Source organism: Cryptomeria japonica, chromosome 4, assembly GCF_030272615.1.
Source record: "Cryptomeria japonica chromosome 4, Sugi_1.0, whole genome shotgun sequence".
Classification (NCBI taxonomy): domain Eukaryota; kingdom Viridiplantae; phylum Streptophyta; class Pinopsida; order Cupressales; family Cupressaceae; genus Cryptomeria; species Cryptomeria japonica.
The window spans coordinates 130,391,463-130,415,509 of record NC_081408.1 but is presented as its reverse complement, the minus strand read 5'-3'; the positions used below and the strand labels follow the sequence as shown (position 1 = coordinate 130,415,509).

At 35.9% G+C, this 24,047-nt stretch overlaps 1 protein-coding gene across 1 annotated transcript; it reads left to right on the top strand.

The window, feature by feature from the left end:
- Nucleotides 1-301: 301 nt before the first annotated feature.
- On the top strand, nucleotides 302-4,072 carry LOC131050811 (probable disease resistance protein At4g33300). The gene is made up of 5 exons (XM_059218902.1): nucleotides 302-1,349; nucleotides 1,779-2,188; nucleotides 2,490-2,863; nucleotides 2,947-3,155; nucleotides 3,255-4,072. Exons 1-5 carry the CDS (start codon nucleotides 302-304, stop codon nucleotides 4,070-4,072), a joined length of 2,859 nt encoding a protein of 952 aa, XP_059074885.1.
- The last annotated feature ends 19,975 nt before the right edge of the window (nucleotides 4,073-24,047 follow it).

The window sequence follows — 24,047 nt, the reverse complement described above, 5'->3', positions numbered from 1 at the left end:
CACAGTACGCTCGACATCTTTGTAGAACCCCGCTTTTTATTATTTTCAATTGCAAGACACTCAGCGTCAGAGCCGTTGTCCCGCTGGAATTCTTTAACCCAAATGGAAAATTCATAAACCCACCACAAACAAAATTAAAATTAAAAAACAGCCGAACGCCAAACAAGCCAAATTCACAAACTCGAGGCAAGCAAACTTCACAAACTCACCACAAGGAAAATTCACAAACTCACCGCAAGCAAAATTCACAAAACAAGCCCACGCTGTTCTGTAGCCTTCTGTTTTTCTCGTCGATATTTACATGATGCAGATTTTCAATTGCAAGACTCTCAGCGTAAGAGCCGCTGCCCAGCTGAAGCTCTTAACACCACTCATTCAAGAAATCTATATTTCGGATTTGAAATTGCCCAAGGATCAGCGAAACCCCATCTTTCACCAGTTTTATGATACACTTGTAAGAGGTGCTGAGCTGGTGAAAAAATGCGAAAATATTAGCACTTTGAACCTGCCTCTCAATCACAGGTATGCTTCGCAGATTTTCAAGCTTGAAAAGGATATTAATAGCTTCCTGGGCTTAATTCCTGCCCACATATTGCTTGATACCAGAGTTCTTTTAGCAGAACTGAAAAACAATTACCCATCAGAGGCTGCAGACATGAGCAGGGTATTGAATGATTCCATCTTCAAGCAAGCTTCCCTGCTAACAAACGATCCTTCCCAAAATACCATGATGCTTCAACAAATGGTTTTAGATGATTTGTTTGACTTTACTGAGATTGTAGGAGATTCCACAATCTATAATCGTGATAATGGTTATGGAAAATTTGAAATTTTGGTTGGTCTGGAGAAATCCATTGGGGATTTGAAGGGGCATTTGTTCAACAATGAAGTGTCTGTCGTTGGTGTGCAATGTATGGGTGGTGGTGGGAAAACCACATTGGCCTTAGCTCTCTGCAACGATCTTCAAATGAAAGGTGAAAGGTTTTCCCCTCAATTTGGACCATGTTTTCCTGTAGTTTTAAGTTTTCATTTGAAAGGTACTATGGGTGGTGGTACTATGGGGGGTGGTGGGAAAACCACATTGGCCTTAGCTCTCTGCAACGATCTTCAAATGAAAGGTGAAAGGTTTGCCCCTCAATTTGGGCCATGTTCTCCTGTAGTTTTAAGTTTTCATTTGAAAGGTACTATGGGGGGTGGTGGGAAAACCACATTGGCCTTAGCTCTCTGCAACGATCTTCAATTTGGGCCATGTTTTCCTGTAGTTTTAAGTTTTCATTTGAAAGGTACTATAGGGGGTGGTGGGAAAACCACATTGGCCTTAGCTCTCAGCAACGATCTTCAAATGAAAGGTGAAAGGTTTTCTTCTCAATTTGGGCCATGTTTTCCTATAGTTTTAAGTTTTCATTTGAAAGGCACTCTTTGAAATTTCTAAGGTTTCTGGGTTGAATGCCAATATATGCCAAGATTTTGGGTACTTTTTCTTCCCCATTTCTGAGGAAATGAGACGAACTTTAATCACCCTCATCGTCATAAGCCAAATTTTACTCTTTGGGGATGTTTGTTTTGAAGTGATTTCTTAAAACTTAATCTGGTTGTCTTGACTCTACATTTGGATTTCCTATAGTGGATTATAAATATAAATCTGTCTGGTTTAGGATTTTATTTAGTACTTATCATTCTCTATTTGTGTGTGGCTTCATGTACTAATTACTGGTTTAAGTTTGCATAGGCAGCCTGCTTTAGTTTAATTAACAGATTTGGTTTATTGTGTATATCAGATTATTTTGGAAACAACATATTTTTAATCACAGTTTCACAGTCCCCAAATCTTAAGGGCATTTTAGAGATCATGTGGGAAAAGATAGTTAGGAAGAAGGTACCCGAGTTTGAGAATGTGGAAGATGCACATATACAGCTGCAGCAGCAGCTTCTGAAGCAATTGAAGCCAGCACTGGTGATTCTAGATGATGTCTGGAACAGAGTAAGTCTGGAAAATTTGCTATTTCAAGGCCCAGGATACAAAACTCTCATCACAACTAGAAACAGTTCCATTATACCGAAAGGCCTGTCTACTCAAGTGTATCAATTACCATTGCTGGGCCATAAAGATGCTCTGTCACTTTTCTGCTTCTGGGCATTCGGACAGACATCGATTCCATGCACTGCAGATGCAAATCTAGTGAAAGAGGTGTTTATTCTTCTCTGAGCTCTTTACTGTTTTGTGAGTTGGATGAAATCCATAATACTATTAAATATGCCTAATTTTTTTTAATCTGGAATTTTCGATACAGCAAAAATCAATCGTTTTGACTCTTTGCTCAGTCGTTTTAGGTAGTTCAGGTCTGAGTTGGACTCTTGATTTACCCACGATGTGAATTGAGTGTCCATTGCATATCACGTGAAAGATTATAAAAGAGAAGCAAACTATGTGTGTCATTTTTGTTGTCCTACAAGACCTCTTGAATGTTTTTCCATTCTATGAGTTACAGGTGCAAGCAGAATGTAAGGGTTTGCCATTAGCTCTTAAGGTGATTGCAAGCTCGTTGCATGGGGAACTTCCTGTAGTCTGGGAGATTGCAAAGAATAAGCTTTCCAAAGGGGAACTTCCTGTAGTCTGGGAAATTGGAAAGAATAAGCTTTCCAAAGGGCTTCTTGAATGCTTGGGGACAAGTGTTGATAGGTTAGATGATGTGGTTAAGGAATGTTTCTTAGACATGGGGTCATTTCCAGAGGACACAAAGATCTGTGCTAATGCTCTGCTAGATATTTGGGTTTATTTTCGGAATCTGGAATGGCAGGATGCCTTTGCCATCCTATTGGAACTTGCAAGCCGAAATCTGTTGAATTTGACTAGCAATCCAGGGTAATTGTCAATATTTTTCATTTACAGATGGTTTGCTATCAATTTTAAAATTATGCTGACATGGCAGATGCACTTTTCAGGAGTGGAACAACAATTTCTCATGGAAGTGTCTCTGAGCTGTACTTTTCTCAACACAAAGTAATGAGAGATTTGGCCTTGTATTTGGGATGCCAAGGTGATATAGTCCACAGAAAGAGGTTACTTATGCGCAGGAAGGAGAATAATTTGCCAGAGTCATGGGCGTTGCTTTGTGATAGAGAGTTCGATGCGCAAATTGTGTCTATTCACACAGGTGCGTTACAAGATTTCTCACAATGAGATATCACCAATTAGCATTTGTCGCCATTGTGGTATTCTCTAATTGAATTTAATTTCCGATTTGTAAATGCAGGCCCTATGGGGAAAAACCAGTGGTACGGGATGAATTTTCCGGAGGCAGAGGCTCTGATATTGCTCTTTACTGCGAATGAGTATTATCTTCCTTCATTTTTAAAATCAATGAAGAAACTGAAATTCCTAATGGTATTCAATTATGGCACAAAGAGAGCAACGGTGAAGGTTCAGGAGCCTTTATCTTCACTCACTCAACTCAGAAGTGTCCGCTTGGAGAGGGTAATTGCACCAGCTTTATTAAAACAGAGCAAAGTGCTACAGAACTTAGAGAAACTATCTTTGAGCTTATGTGAAGGGTTTCAAAACACATCCACATTCAACAATAACAAGCTGCATGATTTTAAGATTGATCACTGCAGTGATTTAGAGGAGTTGCCTCCAAGTATCTGCAATATGCCTTACGCTCAGATGTGGTCTATTACCAACTGCTATATGGTTCAGAACTTATCATATGACCTTGGAAATCTAAGCTCTCTAAGAGTGTTAAGGTTGTCGGCACTGCCGGGCCTAAAAGAGCTTCCATCATCAATCGGAAACCTTGTGGGGCTGGAATATCTGGACATTTCAGTATGTGTGGGTCTGAAACAACTTCCAGAGGAAATAGGCCAACTAAAGAAATTAACAGAGCTAGATATGAGAGAGTGTTCTCGTTTGAAGAGGCTACCTAGAAGTGTTTGTGGACTAACTTCCCTCAAACATGTTATCTGTGATGAGAAGATTGGGAAACAATGGTTGAAGGCCAAGGGAATTGCTATCCCAGAGCTTAGGGTTGATATTGTGGAACTACGGTTCAGTTTGGATTGGCTTGTTGATTGACTCAAATCCTGGTAAATTATCAGTACTCTTTCTTTATTTTTTCCAATTCACTAGAACAGACCCAATGTATAAATGCTCACTGTAGTAAACTTATTTTTTAATTATATTTGTCTTTTTTTCGTTGTGGGTGCAGAACAAACGTTTTTCCCGTCCCACTCTCAGTTTGTTTCTGTTCTATGTGTATCTTGGAGGGGGGTGGCTTTAAATATGAGGCAGTGGAGTTCCTTGGTCACTTGGACATCTGAACTGCAATTATATCTGCACTTGCTTGAACATCAATTTTTTATTTTCAGTTTGCTCTGAATAATCAGCTACAATTTGTTATAATTGAATATCTTTAACTCTGTTGGCCTATTTTATATTTGATGAAATTAAAACCAGTGAAAGTGTTTTAAGAATCATGAGGTAAAGAAATAATCAAAGTCAAGTGTATATTGATTGTTTTTTTATAAATTTTTTTTGGAGGGGATTATTTTTGGTTATATTTGAATATTTTATTTCTTTTATTTTAAATATATTTTAGATAATAATCGTCTTGTTGTCTTTAAAATAGGTCATATATATTGATGTTCAGATCAAATTTAAAATTCACTTTCCTTGATCATATATATATATATAACCTTTTTAATTGACCTCCAATAGATTTACTTTATATAAGAGGATGCGAGGAAATGAATTCTTAAGCATTAAACAAGTAATACACACACTTCACACTAATATAAAGTAGACTTGCCTATATCTGAAGCATTACATAGAGTAACCACCACATAGTTCATTATAGTTGGAACAACTTGCATCTACATATAGCATTTATCTTTACACACAAATAATTTATTTTTACATATAACTTTTTAATCAACTCAAATACTTGACTAAGAGAGATCCTCACATGTCACACATACATATTTTTCTTTAGGCAAATTGCAAGTTTAAATTAAAAGTTGAACGCTACCAGAGAATATTGACTATGGATGTTAAATACAATTATTCAAAACATCATTATATAAAGAAAAATATTATTGTTATTGCAAAATAGGACAAAATTTAAAGAGGGATTATGCTGATAATTTTACGCATCCAAATAAATAGATAGCAATAATCATAGATGGAAATAGATTACAAAATAAATAATAACCATAACTGAGGAATTACATGATGAAATTCTCAGAAGAAAAAACTCCACACCTAAAGAGATCCAAGGTTTGCATTAATTCGTCAAATGAGCTACATCAATACAACTTCTCTCTCTGAATTGGTGCAACATAGTATGTGAATAACTGTATTGTGGTGAAAAGTAGGGTTTCACAAGTTTAAGTATGAATCCACTTATTTTCCACACTTTACATTAAAAGGGAGAAGTGAACCTGATTGATTCACCCTTGATTATATTACAAGGGTTGATTGCAGATTGGATTTTGTTCCCTTTTGGTAGAGTTGATGATGCAATTGAAAGGATGTAATTTGATTGCTAGATCTATGGTAAATGATGGAAATTTGACATAAAATAGCATAAGCAACAAGCTACATGTAAAGTATGCAAACATGGAGCTAGATTTGAGCAGGAGGGACAGAGAAGAACCCGTGCCTGGAATCTTGGCCCAAAAGTGTAGGACTGTGTGACAATTAGTGACCTGGTCCCTAGGTATCACATGAGGACAAGAATAACACTTTCAAAATCGGGATGTCGCACAACATCTATTCCTAGAAGCTCGTCTGAAATTTATTTCATGGGACTGTGTGGCATTTGGCGACCCAATCCTCCACATTTTGCCCTTGCAAAAGCTAAATCTAATTGTTGTCAAATTCTTTTCTAGAATCTCTATTTGTGACTTCTAAATATATTACCTACACACAAAAACAAGGAGAATGTGTTAGGACTAAGGTGCCATCTACCTTGTAAATCCTATGATATGGTTCCAACATCTTTGGAAAGTATCCTAACACACTTAGGATGTATTGAAAAAATAATTTCTAATATTGAATTCTCATCATTGTTTGTAATACATTCATAAGTGGTCTTGGGTTACACTAGCAATGGTAAAAAATGTTTGGGAACACAAATATTTAATATTACTTTCCCCACTTATGGATGTCCACAATAAGATATTTATTGACTTAAGAAAGTGGGAAAAGAGTGACCTATGGGCTTGTCCAAGTGGTAGCATGGAAGTGGCAACATGTGTCTCTTGGTTTTCAGCCATTTATTGCATTAATGTAATGTTTATCTTGCAAGTATAGGTGTCCATGTTGGAGGGAAGGTATTAGAATCTAAATCGATGTATTTTAAAGTTTTGTGGATGCATTCCAAGGGTTGTGGTTGTGAGGAATGAAGAGGATTCTTTGGGAACCTTTATTGGTCATTTTAGAGCTCTTGCCATTCTATAAATGCATCCTTTTGGTGTATAATTAAGTAGAATAGTTGAGAACATTTGAATGTAGTTTCTTCCATAGGAACGCAAGATGGATAGGAGGTATAAGGTGGTTGTTCACATGTACATAGGTGCTACAATGGTGGAGGCAAAGAGGAGAAATGAAGTGATAGTATTGTATGAACTTTTATTATTGTTAATACAAGCTTGTCCTCTCTTCTTGGTTTGGTTTTTTTCCCACAAGGGTTTCTCCACATAAATCTCATGTTATGTGTGGATGTTATTATGTTGATTTATGCCTTATTGTTTTTATCTTATGCTAATATTAATAATTATTAATCATTGTTATATGTTCACGTAAGATAGGTTTATTAAGCATGGTTAACAGGCTGATTTTTGGCATCATAAAGAAGAAAGATCTAATCATGGGTTTTCCACAATTGAGGAAACTTGTGTTCAAATTTGCATATGAGTTTCAGATTTTCATGTTGTAGTTATCCAAGCCTTGAATCTCATCCTTTGACTAGTTAATTGGATAGAGATTGATCTTAACAATATTGATATTGAACCTGTTTATTTCTCAACAAAATAGTGTTGTTGATAGGGATTTTCCTAGGTCAAACCCTGGATTTGAAATTAACCCTTGAATTGAATTGAAATTATAAATGGAAATGATGAAGTAAATGTTTAAAGATATACCTCAGATCTGCTGCAATTATGATGGATGATGATGCAATTCTCTTTGGATGTAACCACAACTGTTGATGCAATAACATGACTTGACATGACATGACCTAATCAAACATACATGCTTGCATGAAGATTTATGTAGGGTTATTTTTTCCATGATTAAGACTATTGTGGGATGAAATATTGCCTTAAATTCTTGAAGATGCTTGATGCAAATGCAAGATTGTGGATTGTGAGAGATATTCTTAGATTAATCATGGATCTCAAAATGAATAGGAAGAATGCTCTTATATAGGGTTCCCAATGTGATTAACTAATTAGGACAACCTCCAATGATCAAATTGAGATATTGAGAATTGAAACCACCAAGATGGGAAAGTGAATTGACATATTTGAATGAGGTCCTATTTACGGAGGACCAAGACGCACTAGACAACCTGGACTACAATTCCTTAGGTGTCATGGTCCACCAAAATTAGGGGAGACAAGTGGGAAAGTAGATTACACAACCCGAGGCATAGGTTCAATTCTTTGTGCAAAAAGATGACATCATATTAGACGTGAAAAGGCTAGAAATAGACTTGAGAGAGAGTTAGGATGGGACACACTAAAGCAGGGGCACAAAAGGTGGTGTAAATTGTGTAGGGTTTTAGTTTACGACGCTACATCTAGTCCTCACTTTAGCGGGAGTATGAGCCTATGCGTATACTCATGGTAAATTGGAGAGAAAGAGATAGAGATGAGTAGTTGGGAGCGGGCTCATAAAGAGATAAGACATCAATATATTTGAGGGAACAAGCCCCTAATATTAGGATCTTAACTCATATAATCATATGTAAGGACACATAGGAAAAAATAAAGAAACATATGAATGAAAGATACACCAAAGACATAAAAGGGTTAGTAGTAAAAACAAAGGCTCCAAGTCAACTAGTTGAAAAGACCTCGATAGTCAAAATGTCTTAATTGCTAATATTATTCTTGGAACGCTATTACAAAAGCACAAATAATCACTTGGAAAGAGCAAGAGAATGCATGGAATTATAAACTATGATCCAACAACTATCAAGGTATATCATTCTATGAGTTCATGTGGAAGAGAAGGTAAAATGATGAATTCCATGGGCTAGTAAGTTGTGTTATGCTAGATGATCCATGGGTGAAAGAAAGAGGGGATATGTATTCCATGGCCTAGAAATATGTGTTATGCTAAGTGATCCATTGAAGCACAGATTCTCACAAGATAATAAGTTGTGTTATGTTGTGTGCTTTGTGTGAGCTAGTTCTACCTACCCTGAAAATTAAGAAAGAGGAGTTGAAATGTCTAGCAAGTTGTGTTATGCTAGATAAATCACCCTAAGGAATTGAAAGGTCTACCAAGCTGTGTTATGCTAGTCTACCTGTCCCAAAAGGAGAGTTGAAAGGTATAGCAAGTTGTGTTATGACAGTCAACTCATCCAAACATGGTGCCAAAAGGATAACCACTTGCGAAGCATTGTACGCAAGGAATACCACAACTTGACTTTGAAAATGATAACCAAGAAAAGAATTGTATGTAAGGCAATCCACAACATGAATTTAAAAATAATAACCAAGCAAAGCATTGTATGCAAGGAAATCTACAACTTGAATTTAAAAAGGATAACCACACAAAGCATTGTATGCAAGGAAATACACAACTTGAATTGAACATGTGCTACAAGGAGGCCATGATGTATGCCCCCATTTAAGATGTCAACATGCCCTTATGTTGATGTCTTTAGGAAAGAAGAAAGGAAAGGATAAAAACCTTCATCAACAAGGAGATATCCTTTAAGCAAAAAATGTACATAACTCCAAACCAAAGAGGCATAACCCTTATGAGCAAGGAGAAGATAGTTGTAAAGGGATATCTTACAATAGGGTAAGTTCACCAAGATGGTGAATAAAAAATCAAACACTAGAAAAAAAAAGCCTAAAATAAATGAAACGTGATCGTGTTTTAATAAATTCAAAAACCGCGTACATGTTCAGACTTGAAAAATCCAAGCCAAAACACGTACGCACCATTTAAATAAAAAAGGCGATCGTGTTATTTAAAATAAAAATGTGTTTGGGTTTAAAAAAAATAAAACCATGACCGTGCTTTTAAAAATATAAATGCGATCATGTTATGTTTTAGCAAGCAAAACATGATCACGTACATGATGCTTACATTAAGTTTGATAAGGATATATACATAAAATAAGTTTGATAAGCCTTCCCTTATTTTTTTCATTATGATATATACATAAAATATAACATTTAAGTATAAATATATTGTAACGATGATTGAGAATGGTTTCAGATCTCTAGGAGTCATAATGTAAATTCTAGATTTTTTAAGATCTTATAATTTTTCAGACTTAGTTAGATTTCAGTAATCAGTAGGCTTCCATCAACATGCTCTTGTTGTCTCTCTATCTCACGTCTTTTTTCTCCCCTAAGCTCTAGACCTATCTATTAGAATGGGCTGATACCTGGAGTAAACTGAGAGGGGGGGGTGGGTGAATCAGTTTACTAACAATAACAACACTTAATTCAATTATACACCTTAAACTGGAGCACAACACAATGTAGAATCTAACATGAAAGCACAACACACATAGCACCAATATTTTGACGTGGAAAACCCAGAAAGGGAAAACCACGGTGGGAAACCCTACCCACAATCAGATGAATACTTTGTAGTAGTATTGTGAATGATTACAATGGCATATGCACATGTAGAAAGGTCAACAACCTAGAGTGCACTTCTCATCACAAAGGGAAGTCTCACTGACTTATAAAATCACCAGACTACAATTTGGAATACAATGAATTGTGTATGTAGCATCTAAAAATGTCTGATACAGTTTTGGTTAAGCACTCATGTCTTCTCTGCAATACAAAACCTTCCTCTGACCTTTGTTGAATGATATAACCTTGTTTGCTCATAAACAAATCTTTGATAATGTAGAACTAACCACCCAAAATCATGATCCATCCATATATATACAATTACATGAGTAAGTCACCTATAAATACAGATCATCAACCTTATTGACAAGGTCTGCTAAACCCTAAACCCATAAACCCATAATTACAAAAATTACATCACACGATACCACCAGACCAATATTATGATTTACATTACATAGCATAGACCTAAATCAAGTAACCAAACAATTATATCTGTCAGGAATTCCAACAAGACCAAAATCCAACACGCTTCACTTGCTAGTAGAAACCCTTAGTGAAAGTTTAACTAGATCCAAATAGGACTACCATAACAACACGCCATCCAATGCAAAGTCATCAAACACTTGAGATATGATCAAGGAGCACCAATAGTATGATAGAAAATAATTCCATAAGATGGACCCAAAATCAATAGATGAAGTCACCAAATAAGCATATCGGTAAAGCTAACTGGGAACACCAGAAGCCGATAAAGGCACAAGAAATCCGGGAGCATGCAGGTAACCAATAAAAGCCAAAAGTGATGACCAAATCATGAAGCCACCAACAAGCATATAACCATTAAAATAAGCATCCAAAACCGATTCCAAAGATTTGATCATACTGGATCAGAAACACAACCAAAGACAAGATAATCACCAAGACTAACTGGGACAGATATAACCGAGATAGTCTCCAACTGGGATACAGTGTTGATATCAATTAGAACACGTAACAGTATCAAGCATATTGCCAAAAAACTTCCCCTTTGGCATTGATGGAAACACTGAATGTGAAAAACATCCAAGTGCCAAGGAATGCCAACAAACTCCAAAAGTTGATCTGAAATATCTCTCCCCCTAAGATTAACAATTTTTCACATGAAAACCTCTCCCCCCTTTGATATTAATGACAAAGAATGGATACCAAACCAAGAATACTGAACCAAATAGCTAACTACTCCCCCTGAGTAGTAGCACCATAATCATCAACTTGTATTAGAAAAGTATGTATGTTAAGCTCATCGGATTGATGCATCCTTTCATCTCTAAGTCTCTTTCAGAGGGTTGGTAACCCCCAAATGATCTCTAAGATATTCAAAGGTGTCCTTAGCTAATGGTTTAGTTAGAATATCTACAAATTGTTCCTTAGTAGACACATAAACCAATCTGACTTCCTTTTCTTCAACATTTTCCTTCAAGAAATTATACCTTATAGAAATGTGTTTTGCTTTGGAATAAAATACCAGATTCTTTGACATATCAATAGCAACAGTATTATCATAGTGAATAACAATAGGCTCATCATAACTTACCCTTATTTCTTTTAACATTTGTTTCATCCATAAAATCTAAGTACAGTTGGTAGTAGTTGCAACATATTCTGCTTCAGCAGTAGACAATGAAGTGCATGATTGTTTCTGTACTAATCCATGAAACCAACTTCTTCCCAAGAAAGAATGCACCACCAGTAGTGTTGTTCTGGTCATCCACGTCTCCTACCCAATTAGAATCTATATATGCACATAATGTGAAGTCATCAATCTTAGGATACCATAACCCAAAGTCTGTTGTACCTGCTAAATATTTGAATATTCTTTTGACAACAATTTCATGAGTTTCTCTAGGATCTGACTGAAATCTAGAAGCAATACAAACATCATTCATTATATCAGGTCTAGACTGAGTTAGGTACATCAAACCTCCAATCATTGATTTATATCTACTCGGATTCACTTTAGGTGATTCACTGTCCTTTGACAATTCGCAACCGATTATCATAAGAGTACCAACAGGTTTAGAATTTTCAAGTCCAAATTTATTAAGTAACCCCTTCACATACTTAGTTTGACAAATGAAAATACCTTTATCAGTCTGAGTAATCTACAAACCTAAGAAAAATTTCATCTCACCAATCATAGATATTTCAAATTCATTCTTCATATCATCAGCAAATTTCATGCATAAACCTTTTTCTCCTCCAAAAATGATATCATCCACAAAGACTTCAATAATCAATATGCCATCATGCTCAATTTTATAATATAAGTTACTGTCAGCATTACCTTTACTGAAACCAAGTTTTAGAAGATACTTATCTAGTCTAGCATACCATTCTCTAGGGGCCTATTTTAGTCCATATAAAGCTTTCTTTAGCCCGCAAACCATGTCCTTGTCTTCTGATAAAGAAAATCCATTAGCTTTCTCAATGTAAACTCCTTCTTCAAGGTCTCCATTCAGGAATGCACATTTAACATCCATCTAATATACATTGTAGTTCTTGTGTGCAACATAAGCAAGAAAAAGTCTTATCACTTCAATTCTAGCAACCAGAGCATAAGTTTCTCCATAATCAACACCTACTTCATGTGAATAGCCTTTGCAAAACAATCTAGCCTTTTTCCTTACCACTTGACATTCCTCATTTAATTTATTCCTGAAAACCCATTTACTTCCAATAATGTTCTTGTCTTTAGGTCTAGGTACAAGTTCCCATGTTCTATTATTTTCAATATGATCTAATTCTTTTTCCATTGCTTTTATCCAATTTTCATCCTTACTTGCCACAATAAAATATTCCGATTCGATTTAAGAAATTAAACATACCTCTTCAGCAGCTAACCTTCTCCTAGTCATCACACCTTTCCTTTTATCTCCAATGATATGATCTTCAGAATGATCTAGCTTTACATACTTGGGAGTCTTTGAATTTTATTGATTTGCTGACTCATTCTGCTATTTCTCTATCATTGTTGAATTTTTTGATGTTACTAGAGTCACTGGTTCACTGTTTTGAACTGATTATTGTATTACCAGTTCAAGTCTAATAAACTTAGCTCAGATCTGATTACTGCCATGCTCATCCACCTTGACATTTATGCTTTTCATTATCACATTCAATCTTTTTTTATAACATCTATATGCTTTTCTCTTAGTAGAATAACCCAAAAATATTCCTTCATCACTTCTAGGATCAAAATTTCCTAATGCATCATCTCTTCTAATGTAACATTTGCTTCCAAAATTTTTGAAATATCTGACAATAGGAGTATGACCAAACCATAATTCATAAGGAGTCTTACCAGTATCACCTTTAATGTGTACTCTATTGAAAGTGTATACAATGGTATTGATGACCTCTCTCCAATAGATATCAGATAATTTAGCTTCAGTCATCATAGTCCTTGCAGCATCCAAGATTGTTCTGTTCTTTCTTTCCACCAATTTGTTATGTTGTGGAGTCCTAAGTGTAGAAAATTATCTTCTAGAACAATTCTTTTCACAAAAGTTGTTGAACTCACCAGATGTAAACTCACTGCCATGATCTGATCTCAAGCATTTTATCTTCAGTCCTGTCTCAGTCTCAACCATAGCCTTAAAGATTTTGAATTTCTCAACTGCTTCAGATTTTTCTTTCGAAAATGCCACCCACATCATTCTAGAATAGTCATCAATAAGTAACATAAAATTTCTCTCACCATGAAAACTTTTAGTCCTTATTAGTCCACACAAATCAGTATGAATAAGATCAAGAATTTCATTAGATTTATTATGTATGCTTCTGAAAGTATCTCTAAATTTCTTACCCATTTGACATTCTCTACATACTGGATTATGAGGTTTAAAATTTTTAGGCAAATCTCCGGTGGCTGGTATTGAACTAATCTTCACTATGGAATCAAAATTTACATGGAACATCCTCTTATGTCATAACCAACTTTCATCAATCTGAGCAATCAATCAAGCCTTCTCACCGAAGTTAAAATGAAAGATTTTACCTTTAGTCTGAGTTCCAGAAGCAATCTCCAATCCAGATTTATTAATGATCTTGCATTTACCATCTTTGAATTGCAAATGAAATCCTATATCCACCATCTGACCTACATTCAAAAGATTATGCTTTCAGCCTTCAACATAGTAAACATTATCAGTATTTTTCTTACCATCCAATGATATTGTTCCTTTGCCTTTGATCCTACATGCCTTGTTATCTCCAAATTTGACCAATCCACCATAAAATTCTTGCAGTGATAGAAACTTTCTCTTATCACCAGTCATGTGATGTGAGCATCCACTATCTATATCCCATTCATCCTTTTCTTCAATTTTAGTAGCCAAAGCCTTTTCCTCAATATGTGTAGCTTCAATGATAGATTCCAAATAATCATCCTTGATAGCAATAAAGACCCAATCTTTGCCAGAGCAAGCTCCATTACCGGATCCACTCACAGGTTCATCATCATCATCAGAAATACCAAAATCGTCATCACCTACTTAATAAAATGATTTATCCTTATTCCTTCTGAATCTAGGTCTTCTCTGATATTTAGGATTAGGCTTATAACTCCTCACAAATATTTCATGATTCCTAGTAGCTCTTTCAGGACATCTAGAAGCAAAATGACCAATCTTATTGCATGAAAAACATTTAAAAGGAAATTTTCCTTCATACTTACTTCTAGCTGGTCCTTTAGGAATTCTTCTAGCAATCAAGGCTTCCAACTCTTCAAGCTCTCTTTCTTCTTTCTCAATTTCCTCTATATCCATAGCATACATTTCTTTCTAATATATCTTCTGCTTACCGGAGGCAGATGCTTGTAAAGCAGTCTCAGTTTTAGCAACATTTTGATCTCCAAGTTCTTCAAGTTCAAAAGCAATCAATTTCCTAAGTAATGTATCTCTAGTCATAGGGGTACTTGACATTGTTCGGAGTTCATTAATAGTAGTAGCCTTCATCTTGTAATCCGGAGGTATGACTCTTAGAACTTTTGACACTATTTCATCTACATTGACTGATCCGCCACAACATTTGATACCCACGACAATCTCATTGACTCTATCCATGAAAGAACTTATCTTCTCATCCTCTTCCATCTTCAAAGTTTCATATCTTACCCAGAAACCTTCAAGTTTAGCAATCTTTACTGCTTGATGACCTTCATAAAAAGTTTCAAGCTTCAACCAGATCTTCTTAGAATTCTCCAATTCTATGACATTCAATAGCTTTTCATTAGATAGGGCACTGAACAAAGCTTATTTTTCTCTTACATCATTTCCAGCTCTCTTGTGTTCATTAGCAGGTCTCGATGTACCAGAATTAGCACATCATGAGGTATATACCCTTTCTCTACTATCTCCAAAACTTTTGTTCCAAGACATCTGAGATGAATCTTCAGCCACTCCTTCCATATCTTGTAATTTGTACCATCAAATCTAGGACTCTCCTTCCAGAAGGGATTAAATGTAGAACTAGATGCCAATGTCATCAGATCTCCTCAAGTGGTCAAGCTTCTGCAAAGAGGACCTTGCTCTGATACCAATTGTTAGAATGGTTGATACTAGGAGTAAACTGAGACGGGGGGTGAATCAGTTTACTAATAATAACAAAACTTATTCAATTATATGCCTTAAACCGGAGCACAATGCAATGTAGAATGTAACATGAAAGCATAACACACATAACACCAATATTTGGACATGGAAAACCCCGAAAGGGAAAAAACATAGTGAGAAACCCTACCCACAATCAGATGAATACTCTATAGTAGTATTGTGAATGATTACAATGGGGTCTGCATATGCAGAAAGGACAACAACTTAGACCACACTTCTCATCACAAAGGGAAGTCAGCGAGACTTACAAAATCATTGGAGTACAATTCAAAATATAATGAACTATGAAAGTAGCATCTACAAATGCCTGATATAGTTTCAGTTAAGTATTAATGTCTTCTTTGCAATACAAAACCTTCCTCTAACCTTTGCTGAATGATATAACCTTGTTTGTTGATAAAAACAATCTCTGATAATGCAAACTTAACCACCCAAAACCATGATCCATATATCTATATACAATTATATGAAGAAGTCACCTATAAATATAGATCATCAAACTTATTGACAAGGTCAGCTAAACCCTAAACCCATAAACCCATAATTACAAAAAAATACATCACATGATACCACTAGACCAATATTATGATTTACATTACATAGCATAGACCTAAATCAAGTAACCAAACAATTATATCCATCGGGAATTCTGCCAAGACCAAAATCCAGCATGCTTTACTTGTTGGTAGAAACCCTCAGTGAAAGTTTAATTAGATCGAAATAGAACCACCATAACAACACGCCGTCCAATGAAAAGTCATCAAACACTCGGGATATGATCAAGAAGCACCAACAACATGATAGAAACCAATTCCATAAGCTAGACCTAAAATCCACAGATGAAGTCACCAAATAATGCATACTTGTAAAGCTAACTAGGAATGCCAAAAGTCAGTAAAGGCACAAGCAAGCCGGGAGCAAGCCAATAACTGGTAAATGCCAAAAGCAATGACCAAATCATGAAGCTACCAGAATATAGAAAACATATAACCATCAGAATAAGTATCCAAAACTGATTCGAGAGATCTGATCATACCGGATCAGAAACACAGCCAAAGCCAAGATAATCACCAAGATCAATCGGGATAGTCTCCAATTGGGATACAGTGTTGACATCAATGACAACAATTAACCATATCAAGAATATTGCCAAGACTATCTATTTTCCTATCTCTCTCCTTCTCATCCCTCTCTACCTCTCTCTATCTTACTCTCTCATCTCTCCCCAACCTCTAGATCTTATAATTTCTCAGACAATCAAATTTTAGTAATAAATAAGCTCCTATTATCATATTCTCTCTCTCTCTCTCTAGTTTACTCTCTTTATCTCCCTCCATCTCTAGATCTATCTCTCTTCCTATCACTCTTTCTCTCCTCTTCTCTCCCCCATCTCTCTATCTCACTCTCTCCTCTTCTTTGGGATTTAAACCTATCTCTCTGACCCTTCTTTATATCTCCCTTCTCTTCTCTAAATATATGATACACATTATCTCCTCTCTCTCTCTCTCTCTCTCTCTCTCTCTCTCTCTCTCTCTCTCCCCTTCCCTCTATCTTTTCATCTATATCTCTTCTCTATGTTTCCCTACACACATCCCCTCTCCCTCTCTACCTCTACCTCTCTACATACCTCTCTCTCTCCCTCTCGCTCCCTCAGCCCCTCCATCCCTCTCTATTGTTCTATATCTCACACTCTTTATCTCCCTTCTCCTTCTCTCTACCTACCTCTCTTTTCATCCATCTCTACGTTTTTCTCTCTACCTACCTCTCATTTCATCCATCTCTACATTTTTCTCTACCTACCTCTCTTTCATTCATTTCTACTTTTAACTCCCCTGACTCTTTACCTCCTTCCCTTCATACTCTCTCTCTCCCTCTCTCCATCCCTTTCTCTACCTCCCTCCCTCCTTCCCTCTTTGTAATCTCTCTCTAACTACTTGTATCTATCTTTCATCCATCTCTTTTAATAATTCTCCTTGCCTCCCTTGCTCCAAATATCTCCCCCACTTTTTTCTGTGTCACCTTTCTCTATCTCTCTCCTTCCCTTTGCACCTCTCTCTCTATATATCTAGGTATTTAGATAAATAGTGTACAAGGGGAGTGCAAGAGAGGTAGGTAGACATAGATGAGTAGATACAAATGAAAGGAGAGACAGAGGTAGAGATGTAGGGATGGAGAGAGATGTAGGTTGAGAAAAAGGTAATATAGAGAGAGTGAGGAGGCAGGTGAGATTGATAGAAGTGGCAAGGGAAGGTTTGAGAGATTAAAAAAAAAAGATAGAAATAGAGGTCTTGTAGGGAGGGAGATATATATATATATATATATATATATATATAAAAATAGAGAGAGGAAGAGGGAAGATGATGATAAGTTGAGATGGGGGAAATAGGTAGACATAGGTGGAGAGGGAAGGAGAGAGATAGAGACAAGTGAGATATACAAAAGTGGAGGGGAGAGTTGGAGTGAGGGAGAGAAGGAGAGGTATTCAAAGAGAGGGAGGGAAGGAGAGGTATTCAAAGATAGATAGAGAGAGAGAGGAAGAGGGGGAAAATAGATAGAGAGAGGTGGAGAGGGAAGGGGAAAGATAGAGACATGTGAGATATACAAAAGTGGAGGGGAGAGTTGGAGTGAGGGAGAGAAGGAGAGGTATTCAAAGAGAGGAAGGGAAGAAGAGGTATTCAAATAGAGGTCGAGTAGATAGAGATAAGTAGTTATATATATAAGTAGAGATAGAAGAGTAGAGAGAGGAGGGAAGTAGATCTATTCAAATAAAAAGGTTTAGGGACTTATAGGGAGGTATGTAGAGAGAGAGAGAGAGGGGGGGGCTATGTAGAGGAGTAAATGAATGGAGTTAGGGGAGATATGTAGGAAGATGGAGAGAGGAGATATAGATAAATAGAGAGAAAGAGAGAGATAGGTGGGGAGGGGGAGAGAGAGGTGAGATAGAGAGGAGAGAATGTGCATGAGGTAGGTAGAGAAGAGAGAGAGGAGATAAAAAGTAGAAGGGTGAGAGACATAGTTTTAGAGATTGGGAAGAGAGGAGAGAATGATATATAAAAATATGGGGACATAGAGAGGGAGAGTGATAGGAAGAGAGATAGGTATAGAGATCGAGGGAGACAAGTAGAGTGAAATAGAAATATAATTGAATATCTTAACTCTCTTGGCCTATTTTATATTTGGTGAAATTACAACTAGTGAAAGTGTTTTAAGAATCTTGAGGTAAATAAATAATCAAGATCAAGTGTATATTGAATATTATTTATTTATTTAATTATTATGTAGAGGGAATTACTTTTGGTTGTATTTGAATATTTTATTCATTATTTTTAGATTTTAATATATTTTAAAAAATAATAGTCTTGTTGTCTTTAAAATAAATCATATGTATTGATGTTGAGATCAAATTTAAAATTCATTTTTCCTTATTATATATAATTTTTTTTAACCTTTTTAATTAACCTCCAATAATTTTAATTTATAGAAGAGGATGCAAGGAAATGGATTCTCAAGCATTAAATAAGTAATACACACAAACTTAACAAGAATATAAAGTAGACTTTCCTATATCTAAAGCATTACATAGAGTAACCACCACATCTAGATCATTATAGTTGGAACAAGTTGCATCTAAATATAGAATTTATCTTTACACGCAAATAGTTTATTTTTACATATAATTTTTGAATCAACCCAAAGACTTGACTAAGAGAGATCCTCATATGTCACACATACCTATTTTTCTTTAGGAAAATTGCAAGTTTATATTAAAAGTTGAACATTGCCAGAGAATATTGACTATGGATGTTAAATACAATTATTCAATACACCATTATATAAAGAAAAATATTATATTGTTATTACAAAATAGGACAAAATTTAAAGAGAAATTATGCTGATAATTTTATGCATCCAAATAAATAGATAGCAATAATCATAGATGGAAATAGAATACAAAATAAATGCTAACCATAACTCAAGAATTACATGGTGAAATTCCCACAAGAAAAAACTCCACACCCAAAGAGATCCAAGGGTTGTATTAATCCATCAAATGAGTTACATCAACACAACTTCTCTTTTTGAATTAGTGCAACACAGTATGTGAATAAACTGTATTGTGGTGAAAAGTAGGGTTTCACAAGTTTAAGTATGAATCCACTTATTTTCTACACTCTACATTGAAAGGGAGAGATGAATCTGATTGATTCTCCCTTGATTATATTACAATAAGGGTTGATTGCAGATTGAATTTTGTTCCCTTTTGTTAGAGTTGATGATGTAATTGAAAGGATGTAATTTGTTGCTATATCTAGGGTAAATGATGGAAATTTGACATAAAATAGCATGAACAACAAGCTACAGGTAGAGTATGCATACATGGAGCTATATTTGAGTAGGAGGGATAGAGAAGAACTTGTGCCTAGAAGCTTGGCCTGAAAGTGTAGGAACATGCAATAATTAATGACTTGGTCTCTGGCTATCAGATGAGGACAAGAATAAAACTTTCAAAATCAGGATGTCGCACAATATTTGTTCCTAGAAGCTTTTCTGAAATTTATTTTGTGGGACTATGTGGCATTTAGTCACCCAGTTGTCCATATTTTGCCCCTGCAAAAGCTAAATCTAACTATCAGCAAATTATTTGCTAGAATCTCTATTTGTGGATCATAAATATATCACCTACACACAAAACAAGGAAAATGTGTTAGGATTAAGGTGTTATCTACCTTGTAAATCCTTTGATATGGTTCCAACATATTTGGAAAGTTTATTAACACACTTAGAATGTATTGAAAAAATAATTTGTAATATTTAATTCTCACTGTTGTTTGTAATACATTCATAAGTGGTCTTGGGTTACACTAGCAACGGTAAAAAAAGGTTGTGAATACAAATATTTAATATTGTTTCCCCCACTTATGGATGTCTACAATAAGATATTTACTAACTTAAGAAAGTGGAGAAAGAGTGATCTATGGGCTTCTCCAAGTGGGAGAATGGAAGAGGAAACATGTGTCTCTTGGTTTTCAATCATTTATTATGTTTAATGTAATGTTTATCTTGCAAGCATTGGTGCCTATGTTGGAGGGAAGGTGTTGGAATCTAAATTGATGTATTTTTCATGTTTTGAGGAGGAATTCCAAGGGTTGTGGTCACAAGAAATGAAGAGGCTTATTTTGGAACATTTATTGGTCGCTTTGGATCTCTTGCCATTCTATAAATACATCCTTTTAGTGTAGAGTTAAGTAGAATAGTTTAGAACATTTGAATATATTTTCCTCTACAGGAACACAAGATGGATGGGAGGCATAAGGTGGTTGTTCACATGTACATAGTGTTAGAAATCTTTGATAATAATAATGAACCAGAGGAGAAATCTTTGATAATAATAAAGAACCAGAGGAAAAATGAGAAGGGGGGGGGGGTGAACTAGTTTGCCACAATTTAAAAAATTAATGCAGATTATGAAGCTTCTACTGGAGCACCATAAAAACAACATAATGAAAGATAAAGCATGAAAGTACCAAAAACACTAAACCAATATTTTTGACATGGAAAACTCAATAAAGGGAAAAACCATGGTGGGAAACCCTACCCACAGTCAGATAATACTTCTACAATAGTATGTGAAATAATTACAATGGAGATTGCACTTACAATCAGACCAACCGCCTAGAGTGCATTTCTCATTAGAAAAGGAAGTCTCACTGACTTATAGGGTAAGTGCACCAAGATGGTGAACAAAAAGGGGGTATAAGTGACCACTTTGTTTTCTAAAAATAGATAAACCTAAACTTCAAAGAGATATTTGAAGGTCATGCACTAAAAACTAGGAGTTGAGAAAACAATAATAATTGTAGTGCTCTGAATCTAGTTTCTAAACTACTAAAGTTTTTTAAAATTGGATAAGATTAAGAGGGTCAACCCTCTCCCGCACGAAAAATTGTTCCTGATTTTTTCATAAAAACATAACATAGTTGTTTTTCATGCGCTACACAAAATATATAGTTAGATTAAGTATTTTGCAAAACCCTTTAGTAGGATGATAGGTAAGAGTGATATCTAGAAATTGTGTATTTTTTTGTAATTTTCTGTTGAGTATTTTGTTTTTTTATGATTTTTTTAAGTGAGCACATCCTGAAAAATTTGGTACCTATTCATGCATTGGGTATAACTTTCATCAAATAATAAAAAATGCAAACTTTTTTTTTAAAGTGTATAGATTCTAGTATAGAACAATAATATGTAATTTATTTTAAATTTTCTCAAGTATATCAAAAGTTATTAAAAAAATGGTAGACATATGTCCGTGAGGACTGTCAAGGAACTGGTAAAGAAAATTAAAGTTTACTATGCTAATGTTGTCCAAAAATAGAAAAATTTATATGGTCAGAAAACTGAGAAGATGTGTGAGATGATGGTGGTAATTGTAGAGATACCCACTTGATCATTTGTAAACCTGATGACGACGAAGTCAAGAAATCATGTTGGAAGATGAAAAAATGTGTAAAGGGACAAAAATGGGGGGAAAATAGGCTTGCAAGCCTTAGGGTCATTTTCCAACCCTCATACCAAGCCAAAACCCACACGGGTTTTGAAAAAAAAAAAGTACTATTCACAGTTCTACATAACCCGTATGGGTTATGTAGAACTAAAAGCATTAGTTTATGTTTCACAAAACCTGTATGGGTTATGAAGACATAATAATGTATGCTTATAAACTTAACATTTACTACACATATGTATAGACATGCATATATAATATGTGTTTATGTATGTATATATGCATATCTATAGTTATATATAGATATATGTATATATGTTTGTATACATGCATGTCTCTCTTCTTTTCCTCTCTCTCTCTCTCTCATCTTCCTTCCCCATCACCATCTCTATCTATTCTAAGCCCTAATTATCCTCCTTGAGTTCTATCTCATCTCTCTCCCCCTCACACTTCTCTCTCTGCTGAGTCTCTCCCCCTCACACTTATCTCTCTACCAACTCTCTCACCCTTTTATCCTTCTCATTCTCTCTCTACCTCATATCTCTCTCTCTCTCTCACACACACACACACACACACACACACATTATCCTATCCTATTCTCACCCTCTCTCCCTTATCTCTCTTTCTCTCCCCCTCCCTCTCCCTTTCCCCCCTCTCCCTCTCCCTCTTGTTATATTATCCTATTCTTTATCTCCCCTTGCCCCCCCCTCTCTCTCTCTCTCTCTCTCTCTCTCTCTCTCTCTCTCCTTTTCCCAATCTCCCTCTCTCTCCCTCTCCCCCTCTCCTTTTCCCAATCTTCCTCTCTCCCCCTCTCCTTATCCTATTCTCTCTCTCTCTCTCTCTCTCTCTCCCTCCTATTCTCTCCCTCTCCCTCTCTCCCAATCTCCTCTCTCTCTCCCCCTCTCTCTCCATCCCCTCTCCTTATCCTATTCTCTCCTTCTCTTCCTATCTCCTATTATGTCTCTTACCTACTCTCTCTCTCTCTCTCTCTTGCTATCCCCTTCTCTCTCTATCTCTAACTCTCTCCCCCTCCCCCTCTCCTTATCCTATTCTATCCCTCTCTTCCTACCCCCTACTCTCTCTCTCTCTCTCTCTCTCTCTCTCTCTCTCTCTCTCTCTTCCTCTCCCTCTCTTAATCCTATTCTCACCCTCTCTCCCTTCTCTTTCTCACCCCTCTCTTTCTCCCCCCCTCTCTCTCTCCCCACTTCCTATATGGTTTCTAGTTCTACATAACCTATACAGGTTATGTAGAACTAAGGCCAAAAATTTTAGTTCTGCATAACCCATTGTTTCCTATAAAATATAATGTTCCTCAAAACCCATTTTTTATTTTTAATTATAAAAATAATGTTCCTCAAAACCCGTATAGGTTTTGAGGAAATTTTGATTTTTTACTATAAAATATACTGTTCCTCAAAACCCACACGGGTTTTGAGCAACTTTTTATTTTTTAATTATTTTTGGCTAGGCTTAGTGTTACCAAGCCTAGCACGTTTTTGAATTTCCAGAACACGCACAGGTTATGAAAAATTTCATTTTTTATTGCATGTGGCCACTTTTTTGTTCACCATCTTGGTGCACTTACCCTACATAAACATCAGACTACAATCCAGAGAAAATGAACTATGAAAATAACATCTCCTAATGCTTGATACAGCTCCAATTAAGCACAAATGTCTGCCCTGCAACACCAAAACCTTCACAACCATTCGTTGAATGATATTGTAAAGCGGAAAATCGTGATCGAACCCTAGTTGCTCTCCCCTCTTCCAACTCCAAGGAGAGAGAAGGGAGATCACTAGGGTTGATGGTTTTCACTTAAGGGAGAGACTTTACATTCAAAAGAGGGGTTGAAACCCACAAGATCCAATCCCACACAATGCAAGATTGGATGCTAAATGCGTTTCAAGGGTTAAGACAGCAAGGCTACCCTCTTTTGTAAAGAATGTTGATAGAAGAATTAAGCTAGGAATGCATAGAAAGTGACAAAGATTCGCTTATAAACTGAGATAGGGATATAGGATGAAGCTGCATACTTGGAATTAGCAGTAAAATGTCGA